Source organism: Manihot esculenta, chromosome 12, assembly GCF_001659605.2.
Source record: "Manihot esculenta cultivar AM560-2 chromosome 12, M.esculenta_v8, whole genome shotgun sequence".
Classification (NCBI taxonomy): Eukaryota; Viridiplantae; Streptophyta; class Magnoliopsida; order Malpighiales; family Euphorbiaceae; genus Manihot; species Manihot esculenta.
Window position 1 is genome coordinate 15,933,419 of NC_035172.2, and position 17,673 is coordinate 15,951,091.

At 28.2% G+C, this 17,673-nt stretch overlaps 1 protein-coding gene and 1 long non-coding RNA gene across 2 annotated transcripts; one reads left to right on the top strand and one right to left on the bottom strand.

The window, feature by feature from the left end:
• Nucleotides 1-640: 640 nt before the first annotated feature.
• Nucleotides 641-4,190, bottom strand: LOC110607292 (zinc finger protein GAI-ASSOCIATED FACTOR 1). Its single transcript, XM_021746380.2, has 4 exons — nucleotides 3,400-4,190; nucleotides 2,915-3,311; nucleotides 2,539-2,828; nucleotides 641-2,057 (listed from the first exon to the last, which is right to left on the bottom strand). The coding sequence occupies exons 1-4, from the start codon at nucleotides 3,521-3,523 to the stop codon at nucleotides 1,285-1,287; spliced, it is 1,584 nt and encodes a 527-aa protein (XP_021602072.1). The 5' UTR covers nucleotides 3,524-4,190; the 3' UTR covers nucleotides 641-1,284.
• Nucleotides 4,191-4,287: 97 nt separating this feature from the next.
• Nucleotides 4,288-5,182, top strand: LOC110607289. The gene is made up of 3 exons (XR_006348012.1): nucleotides 4,288-4,489; nucleotides 4,613-4,673; nucleotides 4,928-5,182. It is a non-coding gene; the product is annotated as an uncharacterized LOC110607289 (long non-coding RNA).
• Nucleotides 5,183-17,673: the final 12,491 nt, after the last annotated feature.

Below are 17,673 nucleotides of genomic sequence, written 5' to 3' on the forward strand. Positions count from 1 at the left end.
TGATTGTTTATATTTTCAAAATAAAAATTTAAACTATCTCTTATTATTTAATTCAAATCATGTTACAACGATTTTATTATTTTAATAAATTTTAATGTTTTCATTTCATATTAAAAATGGAAATAATTAAAAAATTAATAAAAATAATTTATTTTAACTGAAATGATTATATTTTTTTTAATTTATTTAATAAAATAAAATATATAAAAATTATGAAATGAAAAAATTATTATTATTATTATTATTAGATCCATCAAAATTCAAAACTTTTTTTTTTTGCCTATTTGTCATTGTTTCGAGGAAAAATTATTGTAGATATTATTGAAACATCTTTTTTAATTGTTTTATTATTGTAATATTTTTATGATTAAAATTTATTAATTTAAATTCCATTTATTTCACAGAAAACATTTTTAGAAAAATACATTTTTATATTTTTTAAACGTTTCAGACATTTAAAATATTAAACAACTGAAAAATAATTTTTAATTAAAAAATCATTTTTATTTTCTATACAAATTTATTAACTTTTTTATTTTTTTTAATATTACAATCAAATAATAAAAGTTTTTTAAACTAAATAATATTTTAATCCTTAATTTTTAATATAATTATATAAAACTCAAAAATTAAAATATAATTTATCCAAAACAATTCAGCTCAAATTATTCATTCACATCACCACCATAAACCCGTTTCTCTGAACCTCATCACATGAAAATATACCCTACAGAAGTTTAAAATCTTACAGTAACTTTCAGATTCATTTATAAGAACACAGTTGCAGTAGCAAAATCTAAGTATAAACAGTTACAAGAACAACCATCACCAGCCAAATGCCTAGTCCACGTTCGATTTCCACCTAACCGCTACTACTTCTTCACAATTTATCAAGTGTCATCTGTTCTCCCGTAAGTTTATCCCAGTAATTGTCCGAAATGACCTAGTCGATCGATGAAGAAACAACTTGATGTAAGTTCTGCAGCTCAGGTGACCTTGAAAACTCGGTGCAAGTATGCCGAATTACTTAAGCCTGCGATTCTTATGAGGAAAGTAAAGGTCTCTGTATTTCTTCTTATCAATAATTCTGCATCATCATTGCAGCCTATGATTTAAAATGAATTGCCCATGATTAAACTGATGCTTACCCATAAGGGCAACTCTTCGTACAAAATTTTATCTTTATCCTTGTTTCTTCTGCAAAATAAACTGCCCTGAATCGGATACGCTGTACAATGTTCGCCTTAATCCCCAAGTCAAAACTCGGAAGTAATAGCTCTTTGGTCAAGAGCTCCTTCCCATGTCCTTGCTGGTGAATTCTCCGCCTCCAAAAGAAGCCGCTGCAGCAGCCACATCTAGACCATTGCCAATAGATGTAATTAGAGCTGACAGGCCGCTACTAGGGCTTCCACCAGCGGCCATCCCCAATCCGAGAAAATCAAGGGTAGTTTGCTTAGCACCAAACACGGAATGAGTTCCCATCATCAATTCCTTTAATCCAGAACCTCCATCACACTGTAAACCCAGTCCCAGCCCCGCAGCGATTGAGGTATTCTCCGGCTCCACTTGCCTGTGACCCCATGGCATATTGTCTTGCTGTGCAGATGATGAAGATGACACAATCCCAAGACCACGGAGCAATGATGCATTTGTAGCAGCAGCCCCCATTTGAGCAGCCTTTTGTAACAGTGCAGTGGCAGACATTGCTGGTTGAGGTGGAGGTGCATATTGCCTAAGCTCTTGCCCTGCAGTACCAAATATTGATGATCCATGGTTGGTGGAGAGGCAAAGAGAAATGGGTTCAATGGATGATGATGATGCAAGATCTGTTGGACGATCAGGGTGAGCCATGGCCCGGATTAAGTCAGTAAATGGCGAAGTTTGAGGAGGCTGTAAGCTTCCAGATGCAGTTGATGAAGCAAATAAACTGGCAAAGACACTACTACTGGTGCCACCATTGCTGCTTGCGCTGGTGCTACTGCTACAGCTTCCGTTTAATCCTGCTGGTGCTGGCGCTCGGGCTTCCTCTGTAATTGGAGTGGGATTATCTGGCAACTCTGCAATGGTAAAGCAAAAGAGAGGGAGTAAAAAAGAAAGCATAAAGGGTCACTTGAACATACAGTCATCGAAAGTTAGGCTTTTCTTTATGGAGAACTTTAGATGAAAAAGCAAGAGTCAATAATGGTTCCCTTTCTCTAAACTAAACACACTTCTCTTTCTTTTTATCGCTTTTGAATCACTTGTTTTCTTTATCAAGATTGCACAAACTGAATCTCGTAGTTTGGAAGAAAGATTTTTCTTTGCCTTTTTTTCTTTTTTTTGTATCTTGCTTCATTTGGCTCTACAACTAATAACAAACTGTGCTATTTATCTTAATAAAAACAAAGATCAATAACAGACAAAAACTGCTAGAATCCAAGATCCATATTAAGATAGAGGGGAAAAAAAGAACAAAGGTTTCTTTTTTACTAAGACAAAAGATCGCCACCGACAAAATTCAAATGAAAATTTGTCAAGCTTCCCAGTTTGGGTCTTTACCTGAACTATGAGTCCGCGAAACCGAAGAAGATGTGACTCCGGCTGACTGAGATAGAGCTGGAGGGACTGGGGCTGAAGCTGCAGGTACCGCTGGTGGTGGCGACTGTGGAGGTGGATCAACCTGCAATTTCGGCTCCGATTCTGGATTAGGATTCGGAGCAGCTAGATTGGAAGCCGGAGTCGGAGTTGGAGTCGGAGTCGGAGTCGGGTTCTGAGTCTGAGTCTGATTTCTTGCGCTCTCCTCTGCTAAAGCATCACAGAAGGCTCTGTGCGTGATGAAGCTATCCCTCCTTCAAAAGTATAAGAAACAAACTTCAAATACAGAAACCGGGAAGAAAAATTAGAATCAAACACAAAATTAAATAGCATAAAACACCTTGAAAACAGAGTTCCACAATCGCATTTGTACTCTCTTGTGCCGCAAATCTTCGAGTGAGCTTTCCAGTCAGACTGAACTGCGTACTGCTTTGAACACTTATCGCATTTCCACTTCTTCTCGCCATGCTTCCTGCAGAAGTGCTTCTTTATCCCCGTGAGATCGCCCAGAGCTCTGGAAGGATCATGGTGAACACAAGTAGGCTCAGGACACACATAAACTCTCTTTTTGACTTCCTTGCTCGTTCTCTGCCTCAGTTTCCAAGGAAGATTATGTCCTCGGCGATGAAGCTGCAAGTTCTGGTCCCTTTGAAACCCTTTATTGCAAATTTCACACACGAATCGATTTGTGGCCAAAAGGGTTTTCGGCGACAGAGCAATCACCTCTGCATCTGGATCTGCAAGAAATTTATTGAGAAAGAAAATAAGCAAGAAACATATTATCAAAGTCGAAATATTTCAAGCTTCTTGCTTTTTTTTCATTACCTGGCATTCCAGGGAGGTTCCGCTTTTTCTTGCCCGTGACGATGGGTGGCGGAGGCTGGTTGCCAGAGGAAGAAACGCTGGCTTCACCGGAAGCTGTAGAGGAATTATCTAAATCGATCGGCATGTGTACTAGAAATGAAAAATAAAACTACCACCCACTCTAAACGACAACCGAAGATCAGAAGCTAGTGGACAAAAGAGCGAAAAAAGTGTAAAAATTGGACATTGAACGGAGAATTTAAAACAAGAAGCTAATGGACAAAAAGATTTTATCTCGGAAATTGGAATTTAAACGAAGCTTTTGGACACAAAGTTCCTCTTTTCCTTCTAGGGTTTCGTTTCAGCCCTCTCTCTCTCTCAGCTACCACTCAATCTCACCCTTTTTTTAACCCACCTACCATCTCTTGTGAGAAGCTGACCCAAAAAAAAAAGCTCACACTAACCGAAGGAGCTCAATGATTAAGCCCAGAGGCTGCAAGCAATAGCTTTCAGCTTAGAATCAATAAACAAAACCCAGTAACCAGAAAATTGATCGCCGGCGTGTGATTGAATCCAATGGTCAACTACTGAATAAACAACTACCCAGAATCTCAAACGCTGAAAAAACCCAAATCAGAACTATGCAACAATGTTATAATAAGTCTACTTTAGAAGAAATAAAAAAACAAGAGAAACAAAAACTGAGGGAGACAGAGAGACTTCGTGGGAGAGCTTTTTGTAGAGAGAGAGAGAGAGAGAGAGAGAGAGGCCAAGTCTTTGGTCTTTGGTCTTACTTTTCAGAGAGAGAGAAAAAGAAAGTAAAGAAACAATTTTCTTCTTCTTTTTTTTTTTAGTACGCTTAATATAAAAGAACAGTTAAATTAAATATTTATAAAAATATAAATATGTAAAATAATTAAAAAATATATAACAAGTATATAAATATAAATATTTAATTTAATAATTATTAATTTATTTTTACATAAGATGTTCCCTTGGCTAGAAGGGATCTCTCTCTTCATTTTCCTTTCTGCTGAGGCACACGGTCATTATTTTAATCTGCGACCGCCTCTACCCCTCTGAGACGACCGACTCTCTTACCTTTTTAAATGTAAGTTTCTCTCTTTATCCTTTTAATTGAGGGTGTAAATAATCTTTTATATTAGTTAGGTAAAAAAAATTTATCATGTCTTTTTTGTATTGGTTTTTTTTTTTAATTGTGGTTATTTTATAGGTAGAGATCTAAGGATCGAAGCTTATAAAACTTTCATGTCTCCAGTAATGGCAAGGTCAAGGTGGTATTTTCAGCGTTTCTTTCTTCTTTTGCTGGCATTCTTATTTTTGTAGATCTCCTTCTTTAACTCTTGTGGCGGTGATGGGACTCGATTATACAAGTAGTTCATCGATCCCCTTTTCTGACTTTGCATGTGCATTTTTGTTTTGTTGTAAACTCCAATCTATTTCTTTGGAAGTTTTAGTTATTGGTGATCTTTTTGTAGTTCTCCTTTGATCTTTCTTAATCTTAATGACATTGGTTGCTTTGTTGAAGGACTGCTTTGCATGTCCGTACTCGCAACTGTGGAAAGCAACAAAGGAGTGCGGCGCATCTGTGGTGGCTTATTGGGTTAATGGAACGAGTCAAATTTGTATTTCTTGATCTTAGGGTTTGGGCTGTGGTGGCCTAGTGCAGTGGTCTAAGACATAGCTGCCAAGATTTTAAAAAATATTGCAAGTATGGTAAATAGAAAAGCATATGTAAATTAATTTAAGCGCTTGACGCATATAAAATTTTTCTAATTTAAGCTTCTTATGTTTTTATTTATTTATTTATTTAAAGGGATTAGTTTTTATTAATGTATTTTAAAATTTGAGATTTTTTAATAAATTTATAATTAACTTATTTGACAAAACTATAATCTATTTTAAAATTTAAATAAAATTATAAATAATTAAAAAATTAAGAATAGTAAGGTAGAATAATTATTGAATTACCAATTCATCTTTTTCTAAAAAATTATCTATTACAAAAAAAAATTTATTTCAATGACTCTTATCAATTAATTAATTTTAATATATCAAATTAATATAAAATTAAGAATTATTATTTTAACATTTATTATTTTTAAATATTTTTAGATATTATTTAATATTTAAATGGTCATTCTAATAATTATTGTCCTAATATTTAATATTATTGAAAATTTTATGAATCATTAATAATAAAATTTATATTAATTCATAATCAAAATTAATTTTTTTATGATAATTTTAAATTACAATGGTAATTTTAACAATTTCATTTTTTTTCATCTTCTATCTTTTATATATAATTTTATTAATTTTATTTTAGTTGGTGATAATTTAAATTAATTAGTATTATTTATTAAATTTAGATAGTAAAATTATTTTAAATTATAACAAGTTCTTGGTAGAAATTAAAATTATGAAGATTTTATATATTTTAAAAAAAATATTTTATTTCTATAATTTTTATAAATTAATAAAATTTAAAATTACTATTTTAATATAAAATTGAAATTTATTATTTTAAGATTTATTTTTTTATAATATTTTTATATTATATAGTATTTGCATATATTATTCTAATATTTTATATCTTAAAATTTAATATTGTTATAATTATATATATCTCAAATTTTAATATTTTTTAAGCTAACTATAAAATTTATTTAAATAATAAAATATAGTAATGAATTTAAGATTTAAATAAAGTTGTAAATAGTAAATAATTAAAAAGTATTATGATTTTTTTTATTTTTAACAATGATATAATTTCCCTTTTTCCCTTCATATTATAAATTATAAAATTCTATTTTATTTTAGATTTAATAACTTAATTTTTTAATTTTAAAAATATTATAAAATTACTTAATTTAATAATAAAGATTATATTTTTTAGTTTTTAGTTGTTGGTAAAAACGGAATAAGATTACAGAAATTCAATATTTTAATTTTAAAGTATTAAAAAACTAAAAGTATTAAATTTTTTAAAACAATTTAAATTATAATAAAAATTTTATTAAAAGAATTATAAATATTGTAAAAATTTAAAACTTATACAAACTCACTAATTAATTTAAATAAGAACAAAAAATAAAATAATTTAAAAATAATTAGATTTACTGCTTTATTGTAATAATATAAATTTTTAAGGGACATTAAAATTGTTTTACAAAAATATCGATTTCTTTTTTTATTTTTTAAATTAATAATTTTTCAATTTAAAAGCATGAAATAATTTTTTTTTTTAGAAAAATATTTAATAATTTTAGCTATTGTTTTTTATAAATTTTATTTTAAGTTATATAATAAATTTTTTTATAGTTGAATTTAAATAAAGTACAACAAAGACTTTATATTTATATAAACTTTAAAATTATAAAATTAATTAAAATTAAATTATTGATAATATATAATTTGAATTTAATAGAAATTAATCTTCAAATAAATTTAACATTTAAAATAACAAAAATTTATATTATTTCTTAACCAATCACAATAGAAAATAATTAGTAATTATTAAACTTAAATAAAAATAATTTAAAAATTTTCATTATTTTCCTCTGACTTTTTTATATATTATAGATTATTAATTAAATAACAGTATCATTAAATTTTTAATTAAATAATAATATTATTTTTTTAAAGCAAAACTACTTATTATATTAATAAAATTCCATCAAACAAAAAATGATATCATCCCAAACGATATTCTCTAATCAAAATATGAGCAGTTAGAGTAGTATTATGACGAACCATTTAATAGAAATATCAGTTCTAGTTCCAGAGTCTAACAAAAATTTACAATTATTCAAAATCAAACTCCTGGATAAGATAATTTGGCAAAAATGCTCCTCAAGTGCCTGTCTAAACCCTGCATAAGATAATTTGATAAAAATACTTCTTCTTCTTTCTCATAGTATAAATCATTAAAGTCTTCCGAATAAAATCACAGAAGAGAGTTTCTACGAGATAAAACTCGAATAAGATTCCAAGATTGACGTCATCGTTGCGATTCCAGAAATCCATAATAACTAGTAAACTTCTATTGAACATTATCTTCTGAAACAACCGAATCAATACAATTTGAAAAAAGCTAACTACAAAAACAGAAACAGACCCATGACTCCTCCACATTAACGAAAGGTTTCCTTCCAATCCTTATCTATTGATTGAGAAGCAACCATCAAAATGTAAAAAATTATTAAAAAATTTCATACGAAAACTAAGAGTTTTTGTTTCCATAAAAAATAAAATGTCCGGTTTGTAACTAGAAACTAAATCCTTCGATGCAATAACTGTCTGAGAATTGTCGCCATAAATCTGTCAAATAAGTCTGCATATTCTGAAAATTGACACAGATCGTCTTCTATGGGAAAGGAAAAAGAAGAAGTTAGGTTTAAGGGTGAGAAAAAAGCGAGAGTATCGAGTCACAAAGGGACCGAAGAGGAAAAGGCGAGAGTATCGAGTCACAAATGGACCACATAGGAAAAAGGCGAAAGCCTCTCGCTAAACAATAATATCATTAAAAAAATAATTTTAAAAAAATTAATATATAAAGTATATAAATTAAAATACATAATGTATATTATATATAAGAAACAAAGGGCTATTAAGAAAATTAATTCTATACTAATTTTATTTAATAATTAATTTATAGTTAAAAAAATTTTCATAAATTAATAAATTTTATTTGTAAATTCTGAAAAAAATTTTTAAAAAATAAATAAAATCAAAGTGTTATTTAATTATAGTTTTGATATTAATTTTTAAATAATAAATACAAAGAATTTAAATTCAATTAAATATTATTAATTTTATATAAAAAAATTTATTTATATTAAATATTATTAATTTTATATAAAAAAAATTATTTATATACATATAACTATAAAACTTCAAATTGAAAAAAAAAAATAGCATCGTATAATAAAATATGAGATTGACTAGTTATTCACAATCTATATGAAACCACTCATTAATAGTTCATATGTCAATAATATTCTTTAAATTTTATAATTTTGAAAATAAGCTCACTAATCGTAATAAATTAAAATTGTGCAACTTATAATATTATATGTAAAAAAATAAATATAAAATTACCTTAATAAATTTTTAATTTATTACTTATACATAATAAATCAATTTACAACAATAAAAATTAGAAAAATATAAATAAAAAAATAATTTACTAAAAAATAATAAAAAAATATAATATTAAATATTAAGATGATTTAAAAAATAATTTTTTTTATTAATTTAATAGTAATACATAACTCTTTTTTTTACATCTTATAATATTACATATTAATAAATTTATATATCATATGATTTTCTTAACTAATTTTTAAAAGTAATTTAACAAATAAAAAATCCCTCTAAATTATAAAAATTAAAAGAATTAGAGATATTTATATGAAATAATTTTTAAATTTTGAATTCACAAAAGAATTAGTCATTTTATGTACTTCTTATTTTATTTTTTATTTCATTAATATTTTTAATATTCATTAATTAAATTTTACTTTTTATTTTAATTTCTACTTTAAAAATATAAATTTATTATTTTAACAATCTTCTTAATGTTTATCTAATATTTAAACATATTATTTTAATAATTCTTATTTTAAAATTAATTTAATGGTATTTAAATTAATTTAGACCTTTACTTTTAATTTTTCTTAATAAACTCTAAAATTAATTTAAAATAATAAAATTATAATCTAATATATATCCTTATTTAAAAAATTTAATTTGATTATATTTTTATATATCTTTTAAGATTTCATTAACTAACAAAAATTAATTTAAAATAAATCCAATTATTTTTTATTTTAAAAATTAAATTTTAAATAATTTAATTAATTAATTTATAAATAATTTTAAAACTAATGGCATTATAGAAAATCTCATTATTCTCCCCTCTTTCCACCTATATCAGTCAATCAATGAGTGTTAAATGAATATTTTAATAATTTTTTTTCAATAAGATTGATTGGTTCTATTTTTTTTTAGATGCAATAAATAATTATCGAAAACTTTTTATCTCTTATTGAACTGATTCAATATTAATAAAAATTTAATTTTAAGAAAAAAATGTGATATTGATTAATGTTTCTAATCAATGGAGTTAAATCTTCTTCAAACATTTATTTGGCTTATTGCCCAAGTTCTTAATGCCATTCTTATCCTTTGGCTTATAGCCCAAGTTTTTAATTGTGTATTCCAACCTTTTAAATTTATTGTAATTCTAGTTAATTTTTAAAATAATTTTAATTAATTTTAAATGAAATAACTCCTATAGTTTAGAAAGAGTGTTGCAGGGGAAATAGGAAATGATGCAGTTTAGAGTCAAGGACATGGACTCTTCATCATCCTTATTTTCTTCTCCTTTATCTTCTTTTTCTTTAATAGTACATGTACCTTGTCATTTTGGGCTTCCCTTGCTTTTACATTTCTCTCTTGTTTTTCTCCCTAAATTCTTCAATACCCCCCCTTCATATTTTTGGGCTTCTTGCTTTTTCAGGCTTAAAAATAATAAATTTTTTAAAATTTTAGTTCCAAAAAAAAAAAAAAAAAACTTCTGAACCAGAATAAAAGCAGACACTTCTTGTTTTTTCGGGCTTAAAAAAATAAATTTTTTAAAATTTTAATAAAAAAATATTTTTCAAATCAGAATAAAAACATATCCTACTGAATTTTAAAAGTACGATAGAACTTCCTACACTTTTAAATTGTTATAGAGTTTATAATTTGAGAAAGAGTACGGTAAACATTTAAATAAAAAAAATTTATAATTATTACTATATTTTTTAAGTGAGGTAATAATTATAAGTGTGTGTAAACTGCCTCCATGCAGTCTACACGCAATTGTATATTGCACTTTAAAAGTGCGGTAATCAATACCGTACTACTAAGGTGCGAAAAAATATTAAAATACCGTATTTTTTAAATGTAATAAGACATAGTAATTATAAAAATTTTATTAATATTATTATTTATAATATAGTTTAGATCTATAATATTTAAAATTATATTTTATTAAAATATTTTAATAATATTAAATTAAATATTACAATTAATTTATAATATAAAATCATGTAATTATTTATGAATTGTAAAAACCGGAAAAAATAGAATGAAAAAATACTGTAAATATTTATGAATCATAGAATGTAATAAAAATAAGATAATACATTTACAAATGATAAAGTCAGGAAATAATGTTAAGGATGATACAAATGTTCTCCCGTACCACATAGACTTTCCCTTCTTTAAGATAGACGTGAGTTCTATATGGACGGCAGTCACTACTTATACTCTCACCTTTAGTAGCAGGATCAATAGTGGTTGAGGTCATATGAATATTAAGATTAAGGGCCACCGATCTTAGATGTTGTGTTGCAGTATATTGTAATGATAAAAATATATCATCAGATGCAATAGTAGATTAGTACTATCTCAATGTGTACTATATAAAATGTCCAGAGAATGGTTGTACCCCTAGACTGGATGAAAGAATATCCACAGAAAATGCATTAACAGAGCTGGCATGTCGGGCAAAAACATCAAAGGTACCACCTACCGGAATCTGCATTTGAGATGGATGATTTTGAATACCAATCTGCTGGAAGGACCTCTGTGTCAGGGTTATATGAGATGGTGGCAAGGTCACATGCAAGGTCGAAGAACATGTCATAATTTTAAAGCGCGGCATTAAAGGTCTCAGCAAAAGGTTGACATGCCTCCTGCTGAGGTGACAAGAGGTCTACTGCACTTTGAAAGCGTGGTAAATGTCCTCTTCCATCAACAGGAGGTATACCTGCCTTCTGCTGATGGGACGTATCTCTCTGCTAAGTGCGGAGATTCTACCGCACTTCAAAAGTGTAGTAGAATTTATTACCAATAAATAAGAAAATAGTTTCCCTACCGTGCTTTTCTATCATGCTTTTGAAGTGTGATAGAGTTTACTTTTGCTATGGTTCGGGAAATATTTTTTTTCGGATCAAGATTTCAGAAAATTTATTTTTTTAAGCCTCAAAAAGGCAAAAAGCCTCATATTTCCTTTTTCTTGATATGCTTTCTTTCATGTCGCCTATTTTTTCAAAGCTAAGAATTAAGAATTCCCCATTTTTCAGCTCTAGAAAATTAGGCATCTCACAGAAGGATAATGTACTCTTAACACGTTTATAGGACTCGCTTTTTATCATTAACTTGTATAGAATTCACGAATCAATTTCTTGACATTGAACAGTGTAGCTACAATCCCTAGAGCAGTAGTTGCAGACTTATCACTGTGTCACTAGAGTTAATGAAGCCTTGTTGTTTACTATGACTTAGTACTAAAGTAGTGTCTGTAATAGGATCATATGGATAGGTAGGAAGGTTGTGAGAGTAAAAAATTCGACGAAGAATACCTGCAAGACAACTTGCAATGGCATTCTTTGAAGGAAAAGAGGTATAAGTGGAGGAAGATGATCACCAGAGAAATAAATGAATAAATTACTATTTTCTCACGACAAGAAACAACATGATATAATCAATGGAAGAAGATATGTGGAGAATAGGTTTGAAAAAATAGAGAATAAGCTATCTATGTAAAGATATTTTCATGCAATTGTAGAGAGAGAGAGGGAAAGAGAAATGGGTCTACTGCAAATAGGGTAAGAAGACAATAGGTGACAGTGGTGAGAGAGAGGGAAAGTGAGGGATAGGTTACATTTGTAAAATGGAGGGTAATTTTGATATTATAGTTAAATCATATATTATTTATTTATTTATTTTAAATATGAGTTAAATCTATTTAAATTATGCATAACTCTAATTATTCATATAATAAAAAACACATGAGTCTTTTTTTTCTAATCCCTAATTTGAAATTTAAATTTTCTATTTTAAAAAAAATTTTAAATTTAGGTACTTTTAAATTAGAAATTTTAGAATTTAAATTAAGGCTCAAGACAATTTAAAGTATATAAATAATTAGAGTTAAGAGATTGTATAAGTGAATTGGGAAAATTACTTTGTAGTCCCTGAGGTTTAACGTAATTAACATTTCTGTCCCTCTATTTTGGCGACCCAACACTTAAGTCCCTCACTTTCTTTTCTGTCCAACTTCGTAGTCCTTCCGTCCAAAATAGCCGTTTGGGACACGTAAATTGACAAAATTAACCTTCTTCTTCTTCTTCTTCTTCTTCTTTCTTTTTCTGCAACTTCTTCTTCTTCTTCTTCTTCTTTCTTCTTCTTCTTCTTCTTTCTTCTTCTTTCTTCTTCTTCTTCTTTCTTCTTCTTCTTCCTACTCTTTCTGCAGCAGCTTCTTCTTCTTCTTCTTCTTTCTTCTTCTTCTTCTTCTTCTTCCTACTCTTTCTGCAGCAGCTTCTTCTTCTTCTTTCTTCTTCTTCTTCTTCTTCTTCTTCTTCTTCTTCTTCTTCTTCTTCTTCTGCAACTGGAGAGAGAAAGCATGAAAGAGAAAAAAAAAAAAGGAATTTCACATTAAGAGAAGGGTATTTCTGGAAAAAATTATCACCTCTCACTTTTGACTCTTTGACCAAACGGTTTAAATGGACGGAAGGACTACGAATTTGGACGGAAGAGAAAGTGAGGGACTTAAGTGTTGAGTCGCCAAAATAGAGGGACAGAAGTGTTAATTACGTTAAACCTTAGGGACTAAAAAGTAAATTTCCCAAGTGAATTTAACTAAATTTAAAATATGTAAACAATAACATCTTACCATAAGCATCAATTTAAAATTGATAAAAAAATTTGACTATAAATACAATAAAATTAAAATATTATAGTACAAAATTAAAAATTTTCAAATATAATTGTCGTTAAATGGTAATGTTATAGTTTTATATCTAATTAATTAGATAAATAAATTTAAAAATTAATTATAATTATAATAAATTTAAAAATTAATTTATTATTTCAAATTAAAAATTTTATTTATAATTGTCATTAAATATAAAATTTTAATTTTTATATTCAATGAGTTCAAAAAATTTCATTTGCTATTCGAAATTGATGCTACTAATTTGGATTCACACAAGTGAGCCTACTTCTCAATCACACACAATAGGTTTATGCGCACTTGTCGTTTTCAGATGCCAATTGCTGAATATACTATTCGATGCCCTGTCGTATAGCGAGGTGTTGAAATTCGTTTTCTTGTGTGTTTGGTTGCTTGTAACGAGAAGAAAACTCATTATTATTAATTTAAACTATATATATAATATTTATATTAAAATTATCTAACTTATGATAAATTCAAAACACAGATAAATAATTTTTTTTATAAAAAAATAGATACAGTTCACTTTTATTTATTTTAAATTTATAATAATCAGAGTCCATCTAAAAATTCTAATTATAAACATTTAATTTATTTTTCATGAATTTTAGAACAAACATTTAATTTATTAATCATAAAATTTGTTCTTATATAAAGAGTGCACCTTCAAATTTCTAATAAATTTTAGACTAATTTATATTCCTCAATGAATAATAATTGGTCAAAGCACATAATTAGTTTCATAATTCATACAATAACTTTAAAAAGTATTTGGAATAAATATTTGTAACCATATCAAATTTCCTATCTTAAACATTTACTATAAAATGTAATAATTTATTAATATGTTGACTTAAAATAAACAAAATTTTCATTAAAAATGAATTTGAATTGTTTAAATTCTCTAAGCGTCAAATTAAGTGTTAATAATCTTAAGAAATTGTCAAGACTTGCTTAGCATGACACGATATATACGATATATATAGGCTTCTCAGGTTGGTCTTCTATTAATGGTATATGTTCTCTTTCTTATCCATAATTATGTAAATCGACAAAAGAAAAAAAGAGAGAAAGGGGGAATGGGAGATCGTGCAAGAGAAAGTAGTCGAGCGTCAAGCATAGTACCGAGCGTCAAGCAATGTAAGCATCGAATGAGTCGAGTTTTGTACTAGGCCGATCTCTTTTTTTGTCTTTTTTTGTTTTTGTTTTCCCTTCCCCTGCCCTTTGAGTAGGAGAGGGGTTTGTGTTTGTTTTATTTTATTTTTCTTTTTAGTGGTTCTCTAGCGATGGCTCCCTCACCATCGTCAATTTTGCCTTTTTTTTTTTAGGTTTGTTGTGTGTGCTTCTTGTTTTTGGGTTTGTTTTGTTTTGTTTTTTTTCTTTGTTTTTTTTCTTCTAGATAAGAGGTTTCATGTTTGAGGGATCTTGTTAATCTATTGATGGTGTGGTTTTGACAATAATAATGCTCGGCAGAGATACAGTTATTGTTGGTGATGATTCACTTTGAGGCTATATGTGCCACATTTTTATGTGTTTTGGCTACCCTCAAACTATAAGAAATTGAGATGCTGGTAAGATTTTTCACTGTCGCCTGGTATTTTTCTTCATCTGTTTCTAGTTGCATGCTTGGGAGGTTTCGCCTATACTTAGGTTTCTAGTTTAGGTCCACTTTGAAGGCTCTGGAGACTCTGATTTTGGTCTTCTGATCAGGAATCGCGATGGTCGAAGCAGTGGCGAATTGATGGGTTGATGGTAGTTTAGTGGTACTAGTATTGGATATCAATCGGATTGAATGCAATGGAAGAAATAGAAAAATAAAATATTTCTCCAACTAAATCACGTTTAAACGAGGAAAGTAATAATAATTAAAAAGAAAATAAATACCTTTTATTTTTCTTGCAGCAAAACACGAGATCAATCGCTTTGGTTGGGTTGTTGCAAACCACAAACCGTCTAAGTATCTGGTTTCTAACGATATCCATACATAATATCAATCGAAAAACCTTAGAACAGTTCTAAAGGATTGAGAAAGAGAGAGGTTTTGAGTCTTGGCTTTTTGCCTTTCCTATAAATTATGGAGACTCTCAAAAGTGTTTTTGCCAAGTCATTTTAGCCTCATATAAGATACCCTTTTATACTAAAACCGTAGGGTTTCAGCATAATACTATTTATTTATTTACTTAACTAATTAAATAAATAAATTACAACTATAGTCCAGAACTTTAATAAGTAAACCATATAAATCTTAGACAGTTTTAATTAAGTCCCTACTAAATTAATTAGATCAAAATCGTAATTCTTTCAAATTACACTTTTATCCCAATGTCAATTTATATATAATCAAGTCCTACTTGATTTAACTTCTTATTTTATTTTCTCATGCAATTCTGTATGTGTGTGACCCAATTAGGTTTCAAATATGTTGTCAACAAATATAATTAACTAATTAATTAATTTGAAGGTCAAGAATATTGTCTATCAATATGTCAAAACTATCTAAATATTTGGAATGTCAAAAATGATTTCACTTAACATTTCAGTGCATGGTTTGTCCATTTAATTAATATCCCTTCATCACAAATGTCCCGATTTAACATTGATGCATGGAACATGTCTGCAATATTAAATCATATTAGTTCTCATTTATTAGCCATTGACCTATTGAATGAAATTTTAAATCTCATTTGCTAATTTCATTCCACCTTGCACAAGGATTCCATAATCAATGCTAGCAGATAACAAATGGGACATTCCCTAATTTAACCTAGGGTGATGAATCCTATCTCAATCACATAAATACCTTTATATAGTTCCTAATATATTCAATTCATTTCAATTTGTTACTCATGAACTAAGCGACGTGTAAGATGAATCAAAATATAAAAGTACCTATATAAAATTATTTATTAATTTCAAGTTAAAGGATAACTTACACAATCATCACTTGAGTAATCTATAAACACAAGTTATTTCCATATGGATTTATCAGGCGGGTCAGTTCAGTGCACTTATTCATAAAATAAGTACCTACATATTAGTTCTAGATATCCTATATATCTCAACCTATGAGATTAGTTGCTTTTTCTAAAAGGAAAGAACATAATGTGTACTAGTCTCAACAGCTCTAATCATTGTCCAATCATGATAAGAACATCGACCAGAAACATTTGGAGATATTATTTAAATGCAATAGAAATCTCACAATTATAACCACATTATAATTTCCTTTGTACAGTAATATAGTCTCATAGACTTTATCTTTACTCGAGCTTCAATTAAATTAACACTAAAGATGAATAACTGCATTTATAAAATTGTATTTAAATACTTAAAATACATGAATAATAATATTCAACTACAACCAACAGATTGACTGTAGGGTATATTACTAATAATCTTCCACTTGCACTAAAGCCAATCACCCATATGACTTTTCAGATAAATATAAATGTGGTAATTATGTTTCTACTGGAACAATGCCTTAATAGAGAGTTTTAAGATTCTTATTAGTGAAACTCGCTTTATCTCCGCATATTTCCTTTTAATGATCTCTCTAATCATTTAGAATTGCCTAAATACATACTTAGATCTCCAATAAGACTTGGGTTCTCTTGCTTATGCAATGGTTCCATTGTTATTACAGTTCATTATAACTGGAACAACAATGCTAGGAACCACACCAAGTTCAAAAATGCACTTCTTGATCCAAAACTGTCTCCTTTGTTGCTTAGGACATAGAAGCATACTTAACTTTCGTCATAGAATCTACAATGATTTATATCAAAATCTGATTGGAAATTCGCATTCGAATGTACATGAACTTTGAGTTCATCAGTCCATTCAAGTGTTATAGCCAAGAATCCTTTCTTGGATTCCTCCATACTAAACCAATTTAGCACTTTGTCAATGTAAGTGGATTTGGATAGGCCAAACAATCTTTTAGATATATCTCTATAGATCTTAATTCCTAGAATACAACCGACTTCTCCTAAATTCTTCTTGAAGAAATTCTTGGACAACTAAATATTTACAAATTTTAGTAATGGAATATTATTTCCTATTAATATGTCATCTACATATAAAATAAGAAATACAACTCCACTCCCACAAACCTTCTTATAAGATTCATCTATGATTTTTGATAAAATCAAACAGTTTGATCATTTATCAAAATATATGTTCCATCTGCATGAAACTTTGTGTTTCCGTAGAAGATATTACAGTCTCTGGTTCCGTTTCCACTTGGATGTTTATTTGTGGTTCTTGAACTTCGTCAAGTTCTATGTAACTCTCACTGCTTCTTTCAAAAGAAAATTTTTTTTCTAGAAAGATAGCATGTTTTGAGACAAACACCTTTTCTCAATGGGATGATAGAAGTAATATCCAATAGTTTCTTTTGGATATTCCACAAAATCACATTTATCTGACTTAGCTCTTAGCTTATTAGATATCATATGCTTCATATAAGCATTACATCCCCAAAT